Here is an 11227-nt window from a genome sequence, read left to right on the forward strand (position 1 = left end):
CTTATAATGTATATAATTTGTAATTTTAGAGCAAAGTATCATCATCTCCAACTAATTCTATTCCTAACTCATCAAACAATGCATCTATTGAGTACAGTTCTCCTAACATATCACATATGTATGCAGAAGTTCAAAGGCATCCTAAAAATCCATATGAGAAGTTAAAAGGTCAGTCAGATTCAGATCATGATACTGATGAATATGATGATCCAGATAAATTTCGAAGGAACAGAAAACAATGGCCAAATTTTCAGTCTGATTTATATGAACCACCTCCAGTTCCAGAAAAGCAAAATATTTATGATGATGATTTGGCATCTATTCCTGAAATATGTAAATATATTTTTGAATGTTGATAATTTGTTTTAATTAAAATGTTTTATATTCTTAGTTCACAAAAAATTTCAGGAATTAAAAAATTAATCAAGAGAACTTTTCAGATGAATACTGTATTTTTGAATATAAGATGTAACATAAATCAATTATACTGTATTTAAGCTTATATTAGAATATTACATATTTAATAGAAATAAAATATTTAGAAATTGAATAAAATTATAAAATGTAAAAATAAAAAATGTGTATAAATTCTAATTGTCATTTTCTGAATTTCAGCTCATAATCAAGAACAAAATGAAGATTTATCAAATACAATAGCTGGCCAAGCAGTTGCTGGAAATGTTGCTTCTGCTGAAATACCTTATATGACTCCACCTGTATCTCAGTCTAATATTATTTCGATAGTAACATCTCAAGAAGAAAATAATTTTCAAGGTATAACTTCATCTTGCATAAAGAAATATGTATTTAGAAAATTTTTCATAAAATAAGATTTATTTCTATCGATATTTGGAGGTTGTCACAATCATATCATTATGTTTATATGTAAATAATTATTGTGGTAACATCCAAATTTAGTTTACAACTACATCACAATATTCATTTGTATGTGTATTATATATATATATATATATATATATATGAGTATTGTATGTATGTATATATATATATATATATGAGTATTGTGATTTAACAAGTTATAAACTACATATTATGAATACAATTGTAATAAATTCTATTTCTATGAAAATACTTGTGATAAATGGAGAGAAAATATTCAAAAATTGACATTTATCAAAATATATATGTTAATATGATCAATTTATTGGATTAATATAATAATGTATAATTTATTATTTTCAATATTTTTGAATTGGCTACAAATTTAGAATAATTGTGGATACATATAAGCATCTATACTGAAACCTGATGCTATGCAATGATACACCAACAACTGCTGTAAATCATCGGGTAATAATTGGAAATAATAATTATAAATTACAAATGAATTTAACAATAGATGGAGGTGTTAGGCATTAATGATTTACACCAGGCATTACAGCATGAGTGGCTGCGACTGTGCGACATCTAGTGATGGAACTTAGAAGTTTCTGCACTAGCTATTCCTCCAATCAATGTTGTCAATGCAATGATTCTGGGGCCTTACGGCCGCATTTGCTCAAAACTACGTGCTCACTTGTGCAACAAACCTAAACCTATTTCTAACTAATATAATCAATAACTTTCTTCCAATTTTTCTTTACAGCGGATTCGACATTCAAGAGTGTAAGTCAATCAAACCTTGGCTTAAGTACATTACCAAAGAAGATAGGTTTAGGTTTGTTGCACAAGCGAGCCAAAGTGAGTGTTTGCGTGACTTGTGGCCATAAGGCCGCAGAATTATTGCATTGACAAAATCAGGCGCCAACGTCATCTTCGTCATCGAACCCCAGGACCTAACCAAAGCAGGGACCAGCGGCCTCACCCCCACGACATCAGGAATAGGCTAGGTGTCGCCAGGTAGTGAGATGATGTTGCGGGAGATGCGATTGTTTTCTAACCAATTCTTGATTTCGATACAGGAATATAATAAGTGCCCACGTATCAGACACTCTTCTAATATGGAAATTGTAGATCACAGCCATCTCGAGGAACTTCTAAGTTCCACCATTAGATGTCGCATAGTCACAGCCACTCACACTGTAAAGCCTCGTATGATTTACAGCAGTTATTGGTGTATCATAATAATTGTGGCAAAGTTTGTCACCATTCTTCAGTAGGAAATAATGCTAATATGTCTTTTAATAATGCTAAAATGTCTTTTAATTTCATCTTAAATCTCACCATTCCTTAGCATGCATATATTTGTAATAAACTGAAATCTGTTTTTTATGCCTGAGGAGGAGTTATACTAAAATAGATATTTAATTTTCGTAATTTTATATATTTTGTTGATTTCATGTTGTACTTTTTACTGACATATTAAATTTTACAAAGTGGCTATTTATACATATAGTATGTATATGCAATTGGCTATTTATACATATGATATGTATACTCAATTGGCTATTTAACCCTTTTAAAGCCATGATGTAAAGATGATAGTTTTAATGTTATTTATAATTTAGGATATCCTAAATTTCGATTATCAATATCCTAATTATGATATCGATTATCAAGAAATGAGAATTAAAAATAATGGCATTGAGGAAAATCTTGATAGCAAAATATCAAAATTTTATAATACATCGGTGGAAACATGTTCTTGTTCATTTTGGAATTCTTTTAGTGCACCATGTCGTCATATTCTTATGATAAGAAAATATAATAATTTGGACATATTTTCAAAAACTTGCTTTCATGCAAGATATATTATTTCAATTGAAAATGCACTAAGTATGGATACAGATGAAGTAAATGTAGACATCGATGATCATATTGAAGATGAAACTTTTACTGATGATTTTGATTGTCCCAACAAACTATTATCGGATAGGGAAAAATTTAATATGGCACTGGCGATAACTAAAAATATTGCAGATATTTTGTCTAATTATGGAACGCAAGCCTTCAATAAATATGTAGAGGAATTAAAAGTAATAGAAAGCAATGCAAGAAATGGAATTTCTCTTTTTGAACATGAGAATAGTGGGCTTAAAATTGAACCAGAACCTGAAGAACAAATTTGGTCTAATAACGAGCCCTGCTCAAATCGATCAAATAAAAACTTAAAATTCAAAACTAAAATTAAATCCAAAGGACGTCTGAAGAGAAAGACTAAGCAGACCAAAAAAAAATTAAAATACAGAATAAAAAATAATATATTTATTTTACTTTATTGGTTTACCTACTAATCTACTTTAAATTTCATTACCTATATTTCACTGATTTAATGATACTTCATAGTTTATTGGTTACTTTATTGAACAACATTGTAACTGAACTTTAAAACTATAATTATTTATAATTGTGTAGTTATTATCAAAATATTAATTGTAATAACAGCGCATACAGTCGGTATCCAGCCAGAATATAGGAATATACAGTCAGTATGTATAAATAGCCAATTGCATATACATACTTTATGTATAAATAGACACATCCTAAATTTTATTCTTTCCACATTTTTATTATTATTAACAATTTTTAACCTGTCAAAAATGATGAGAGAAGAAATGAAAAATTGAGTTATACTGAAAACTATGCAAGCTTTATTTGAACTATAAAATTTCTTTACACAACATTCTTCCTGAAGACCATGTCAGCTCTTGATAATTTTTGTCATCCTGAATCTGAAATATAAACTTCTAAGTTCTTGCTGTTGTAGCATCGTAATCTAATTTACCTAATTTTGTCAGTCTTTGAATTTGGATGTGTATCATCTGGCAAAATTCATATACTTAACTTGGGTGGAAAATGTTGTCCATTACCAATGATGATATCAAGTGGATCTTGTCAATGCTATTTTCAAGATTTAATAATTTTTGAGTTTCAATTCACTTACATTGAAGAAAATCAATTACTTCTGATGCTATGGCTTAGGTTAAAATTAACTATAATGTGCTGTGTTAAAATTAATCTAATAATAAGAAAAATTACTGTTTTTACAAAAATTTAATAGTGAGCAAAAACAATTATCAGTTTTACACATTTAACAAAATTTAGAATAATCCTAAGGTCAATTTATAGCCATACTACATCATCACTAAAATAGAAAGTGTATTAATACATTTACAGTTATTGCTATAATATTTCAAGTTTTATTTTTATCTTTTTCTAACAAAAAAAAATTTTTTTATTGTGATCGACTTTTTCATACTATAACATAGTATAATCTCATTTACCATGAAAAATTTAATTAAAATTTTAATATGAAATTTATTTTCTAAATCCTAATGTCTCTTACTTTCTTTGTCCACACAATTAAAAAGTGTGCACTTGTGCCTCTAAGAAATTTCACTTTTATTTAAATTAGCCAAAGGTACCTGTAACTGGTTGTGTGTGCCAACTCTTCAAGTATAATCCGTTTCATGAAATTGGTTGTGGAACAAAATTCCATGTAATAATAGCAATGTTTCTATTAATTTTAATAAAAAGTTGATGGAACATATCAAATTCAAAACCATCCTTTTTAATCCAAATACTTGCTGACTTAACAAATGTGAGCAGAAATTTAAATTACAACTTTTCAATGTATATATGCTCTTTATAAGCAATTGTGCTATTGTATAAATAATCCAGTTGTTCAAAAAAATATAAATGAATAATGAGACTATTAATAAAAATTTCCAAACAATAAAATGCAAAATAATAATAAACATTACTGTTTTTAAAATAATGTTTTTTTATATAACTGAATAATTTTCTATCTATATTGTTTTCCTGTGTTAACCATTTCCAGAATTCTTCTATGCTTGTTTTATCTTACGGTCATTATTTGCAATATAGAGAAACTTATTCACAGTAATAAAAATTAATCTGTACAATGAAAAATGGACATAAATTTCAATTGCCTATCAAAGTACAGTACTTGTTCATTTAACTGGAGAATAGAATGTGTAGTCTATTGTGATTTGCCAAGCTGATGCATAATGCATGTCTTGTTACTACCAAAGTTTTGCTATGTAAATTTATTCTTTAGAATTACAGTATAGTGTTGTTTATCCAAATCAATTGGGGACTGGGGTTGTTCAGATAACCAATTATGTACAAAAAATTATATTAACCAATCACATGCTGAAATTTTTCTCCGTTGCGTGTCGCTTTGCGTTGAATTTTCATCGATGTTAAGCCTAACGAAAATTTTTATAATAATAATCGTAGCTATTGAATCGTTAAAAATTATTTCTTTATTTTGTACAAACAAAATAAATACAGTGGAACTTCAGTATACGACCTTAATCCGTTCCTGGTGTTTGGACTTATACCGAATAAGACATATACCAAACCAACCTTTTCCATAAGAAGTAATGTAAAAATGATTAATCTGTTCTCATGTAAAAAAAATGACTGGCTTTAAACACCTTGCTTTCCTGGCTAGTTCCTCCTTGATTTTTCATGAGATCAGCATGCATCTTTTTAGCTTTCTTGCAAATAATTGCTTCTGAAACGCTGTTGCCAGCAGACTGTTTTTCAGTTATCCAAAGCAAAAGCAATTTCTCAACATGATCTAATGTCTTTAATCTCTGTTTAGAAATTGATTTAACCCCTTTCGCAACATTAGCAAATTTAATAATGTCTTTATTTTTCATGATTGTCAATATTGTTGTTCTCGAATACGGTATACAACAGTTAAATCTCGAACACGCATGCCACCTTCATATTTCTCAACAACATCTTTTTTCACTTCCATTGTGATTCTAGTCATTTATTTATTTTTCTGTTGCCTTTTTGCAGTTCATGACAAAAATCTGAAGACTGTCAATGTTAATATAAATTTGACAAAAATCTGAAGACTGTCAATGTTAATATAAATTTATAAAGGATTTTGTGTGTACCAATTATAAAAGTTCTATGCATTTATTTTTAAAAATAAAATTCATTATTTAAGTTCAAAATTTTCTATTTGCAAAATTTATTTACTAATAAATTGTTATTACAATTAAAAATATTTAAATATTTTCTAATTTTAATTTAAGAAGCTCCTTACACAATCATTAGTGTGAGAGAACCTTTGGCAAAAGTTCGGCAACAAACTAAGCAGAAAGGAAGAGTTCAGGATTATCAGGTTGAAATGTTAATGTATTTCTGAGAAATTATTTATATAAACTCTGAATTTAGGATAGTAATTTTTTTTTTATGTAGGCAAAATACAATGAAAATGAAAATTATTATTCTGAAGTTACTGAAGAAGAACAGATGTATGCAGAAATAAATTCTGCACAAGAAACTGCACAGTTTTCAGATCAAAGAAATTTAGAATTACCTCCAGCACCACCGACTGTAGAAAGTTTAAAATCTGTAGCTCAAGCTCATTCAAGACAAGGTAGGCAGATAAAAAAATTTTCAATAATTTTTAATTATACAGTATATTATTATTATTATGAAACATTAATTATTAACACATTTTATATTTTAATAAAATTAACAAATCATTAGAGAACAAATGTATATTTTGCTTCCTTCTTCACATTATTATGGAATATCTTAATTATTCATAAAAATATTAAATAATGACAATTGATTTTAACAACTGAAATATTTTTATAGCATCGATAGCATCTACATCATCCAGTGGAAGTTGTGTGCCAAATGTATTAACCTCAGGGACATCTGCACCTTCTCCAACAGATATGAATGGATTGTACTCAGTTGTTGATAAATCGAATAAACAACGAAAAACCATACACTTGGGAGAGGGTGCAAGCTTATTAAATTTTAATGAAGCTGGGACCAAAATAGAAGATATGTATGCTAAAGTGCGAAAGAAGCGAGTGCAGTCAGTGAGATGTTCATCCGATGCGGATGACAGTAATAAATTTGAAGGCATTTCTGATGATGTGTTCAATGTATCGACTCCTGTATGGATACCGCGCAGTCCAAATGGAGAAGAATTTTTTACAAACACTAATCTCTATGTACCTGCGGTTCCAGTTCATTCTGTTGAAGCAGATTATCCACCGAAAGATTGGAATGAAAATGTCGAACCTGGATATGAAGCTATTAAAAATCAGAAAAAAGAAGAAAGTGAACCTGATTATGAAAAAGTAAGGGAAGATTGTGATGATCCTCTTTATGAAAAAATAAGGCAGCAACCACAAAATGGAAATGGTGAACCAACATATGAAAAATTAAAACAAAGGACTAATAGGAAAACAGATGAAATAGAACAATCAAGAATTGATAGCAATGCATCAATCAATAATTGTTCTGGATCGCTAGAAGATTCTGATCCTGGATATGAGGAAGTTAAAAAAATTCAAAGATCAGATAGTGATGCTACTGATCCAGGATATGAGGCTGTGAAAAGAAGTCTTTGTGATGACCCAGATTATGAATCTGTTAAAGTGAATAACAACATAGATTCTAATGGCCCAAATAATTACAAAGTAACACAAAGTGTAGATTTTAATGGGATATCATCCTGTGATGAATCGGAACCTGGGTATGAAAGTGTTAGACATAATGAAAACTTACCAGATGACGAGGATCCAGACTATGAGAGAGTTCACAGAGCAGAGAGTGAGGTAGACCCAGGTTATGAAAGAGTAGGTCGACATAATGTTGAAGATCCAGATTATGAGAGAGTCCAGCATTGTGAAAGTGACTTTAGCGATCCAAATTATGAAAGAATAGATAGGGAAGAAATTGACTTCACAGAACCAGGATATGAAACTGTAAAATATGATCAAGAAAATATACAAACTGATACAAGCACAAGGCCAAATTCCTTTCCAAACAGTTCAACAGATTGTAATTCTAGACGGATTGAAGTTTCTATATATTCAAAATACACTCGAACACACAGTTGCAGCGAGCTTACTAACAGTGACGAACAAGGTATATCAATTTCCAACGAAAATCACACCGAGTTATCATCCACCACACATACATCTGTGATAATTAATAAAAATGAAGAGGTCATAGACGACCAGAAATTTCTAACCCATGATGCATTTCAGTAAAATGAAATATCTTTTTGATTTTTTTAATTCCAAATGAGCTTGCAAGAATTTACATAATTGTATTATTATAAATTTCATATAGAAAGATTTAAACTAGATAATTGGTGCTAAAAAGTAATTCCAGAGATTATCATCAGGATTTAATGATCATTTCATTAGTAATCAAAATGTAAGTTTTGTACATCCTTGTTTCATTTGATTCAGATATTTTAAAAGTTGTTTATAATTATTTCTTGTATATAATAACAGATCAAATGCACATTTTGTTACACATTATAATAATTTATATTTAAATGTTAATTTTTGTGCCATTATATAAATAATTATTTTGATAGTAAGTTGGCATATAATTATTGTAGTTTTTTCTGTATATGTGGCAATAATTTTTGTCTGTTTGTTTCATAAAGAAAATTAAATATATAACTTTATTCCAATAAATTATGCATTTCATTGTTTACAGTGAACTACCTGAAATTCGAGTACTGGTAACCCAATTCTGCATTTGAGCAATTGTTAATCTTAAACACTTCACTTTTATACACTCCTGTGAATATCAAAATGTAAATCATACAAATATATAAGATTTTAATTTCGTAATCCAATGAATTCTATATACAACAACTAATTGTATTTCAGGTTATTCACTGTATTTGCATAAATGTTTTATGTGAATTATTTTTAGATGTACACATCTATTTAGTGCAACTGTTATAAACCTTAAAAGGTTGTTGATATCATGTTGTGATAAAGTTTACATGATAAAATATTAACACTTTTCCTTTGTAATAATCAAGGCCAGATTTTTAGTTATTGATTTTTGTGCATTCATATATCTTTTAAGGTATTTGTCCTATAATTTTGAATGCTTTCTCAGTGGAATTGGTGTTTTTGGAAGTATAAATTATTATTCAAAAATATATAAATATATACATATAATGAAGATTCATGTATTATTAGTTAAATTTGTGCATTACATGAATGGTTAGTTGATTATAATGATTTATAATCAGCTTCCAGACTACTTTCATTGTGTGTGATGTCTTTCAATCAAATTTATATTTACAAAAAATTGTCTGCCAATGAAAATTTTTATGATATTGGATCGAAAAATGTGCAAAATGGCTAGAATATTGTAATTTATATATGAAACGACAACAAGCTAATGTATTATTATAGTACAAATATTTGTTTTAAAAGCTTCCTATAAGAATAAATAACGAATATTTACGGTTTATGGAACTATTATGGAGAATCTTAATTATCTTTTCAACAGTTTTATTTATAAAATGAGATTTTATGGAAATAATATACTTTGTATGCCAAGGAAATTGTTTTATAAATTTCTGAAATTAAAATAATTTATTTAACAGAAGTATTGTATAAGAGATTTAAATTTTTTTTATTTAAACTATTTAACAATTTGGAATAATTAAATTCATTATAATAAAATTATTTAAACAATGAATTTTGTGTAAAATTGAAATTTTTTTGATAATAGAATCATGAATTAAAAATTTCTGTTTATAGTTTTGTAAATAATTTTCAAAGTCGGAAATTTGTTTTATTATTATAATTTATTTATTATTATATTTTCAGAAATTATTTTTATTATTATAAAAATAATTTTAAAACTGTACACTCATCAACTGTTAATGTTTGTCAAACTGAAATGGCTTCACTTTGATATTTGCATTAGTCACATCTTTGGTTATATCTATTCCCAATGGACACCTGAAAATGAAAAGTCAATTTAATCTTTTAGTATTTTTATTGATATTTTATTACTATCAGTAATAGATATATTTGTGTCTGCAATTGAATTTTTAATTTAAACAATATCTTTAAAAACAACTCAAATATGCAAAGGCATATCAGTAGTTCTATAGCATGCTTTTCCAAATGACAATCATCTATACCAATATGAAAGTTTAACTAGTTTCTAGGAAACTAAGAACAATACGCAATAAAGTATTGTTCCTGGTTTATCAGACTGGGCTTATTGTAAAACACATTTTCAGTTTAATTAATAAGTTGTCAAATTTGAATCATGCAACCATACATGTTCCTCAAAGTTTCCAAGAATTTAACCACATTGTCATCTCTATTCCTTTATAACTTTAGCTACGATCAAATCTCACTTCCTCTTGTACCACAAATGACAAAAAACTTTCTTTCATGTCTCAAATTTTAGATGAATTTTGTGTGTAGTTGGTTATAATAGTAGAACTAGAAGTGCTACTATTGAATATCAGAATAAAGGTTTATACTATTTGTCAGGCACATAATGTTTTATTTTCAATCAAACAAAAAGTGTCAAATAGTTTTAAGTGCAAGTATTTATGTATAGCAACATAGTTTTGTTTATACGCATGCCAATTCAGGAAAGGAGCTTCCACCATTCTCTGCTAACATGTTTTTTCTGAATCTGTTGGAACAAGCATGAATGGAGACAGCCAGATTGCTCTACTACATGCCAAAAGCTACTTCATCTGAAACATGGTGATCATGTCCTTTTTTTAAGAGCCTTTTCTGTCTTTCCTAGAAGAACATTAGAATGCTTGAGTATGATTTCAAAGTACAGTGGGTAATCGGTTAACGAACACTTTCGAGAAAGATTTTTATGTTCGGACAATGAACATATGATCGGATAACGAACACCTCACAGAATAAATACAAGAAGAAGCGATGTAAAATAATGAATACCGATTGATTTTCTCTTGTCTTCAGGTAACAATTTGAAACACTTCGGAGTGCTGGAGGCGTCGACATCGACGCTTAAGCCAGTTTATACCGATCGGATAGTATTCCTCTGAACTTTGAAACTCTCCCTTGTAATTCCAGTCTTTTATTTTTCTGACAAAACAATTCTTTTATGTATTCACGAGACTGTCGGGTAGGCACTCGTTAAGTTTTGTGTCTGTTTTTCTTTTCGAAAGGTGAGAGTATAATAACAAAGATAGAGAGTGGGCAGAAGATGCCTAATGTTGCTAGGCAGTATGGCGCGAACAGGTGTACAGTAGGCCGAAATTCAATCTTATTGTACTTAAGAAAAATACAGTATAATCAAGAAAACTCAAGCAGCTAAAGGAGTAACAAAGATCACATCTGAGATATTAATTTAATTACGAAAAATCCTGAAGAAGAGAGAAAAGCAATCGACATTAGACAGATTCTTTAACCCTTTCAAACGGAAAAATCATGACTATTAAAAATGCAAGACTATGTATGTATGTATTTTTATTATTACATATAAATAAACGTAG

General features: G+C 28.6%; 1 protein-coding gene across 1 annotated transcript in view; it reads left to right on the forward strand.

Annotated features, from left to right (window-relative positions):
• Positions 1-28: 28 nt before the first annotated feature.
• The window catches only part of LOC111637017, a 21198-nt gene continuing 9999 nt past the window's right edge, over positions 29-11227 (forward strand). Inside the window, exons 1-5 of the mRNA XM_023382420.1 lie at positions 29-333; positions 616-774; positions 5979-6067; positions 6145-6325; positions 6550-7960. Coding sequence (XP_023238188.1) covers positions 117-333; positions 616-774; positions 5979-6067; positions 6145-6325; positions 6550-7960 — 2057 coding nt within the window. The 5' untranslated portion in view covers positions 29-116. The remainder of the gene's footprint in view (positions 334-615; positions 775-5978; positions 6068-6144; positions 6326-6549; positions 7961-11227) is intronic.

Source organism: Centruroides sculpturatus, unplaced genomic scaffold (assembly GCF_000671375.1).
Source record: "Centruroides sculpturatus isolate CEXI.00-Female unplaced genomic scaffold, Cexi_2.0 scaffold966, whole genome shotgun sequence".
Lineage (NCBI taxonomy): Eukaryota > Metazoa > Arthropoda > Arachnida > Scorpiones > Buthidae > Centruroides > Centruroides sculpturatus.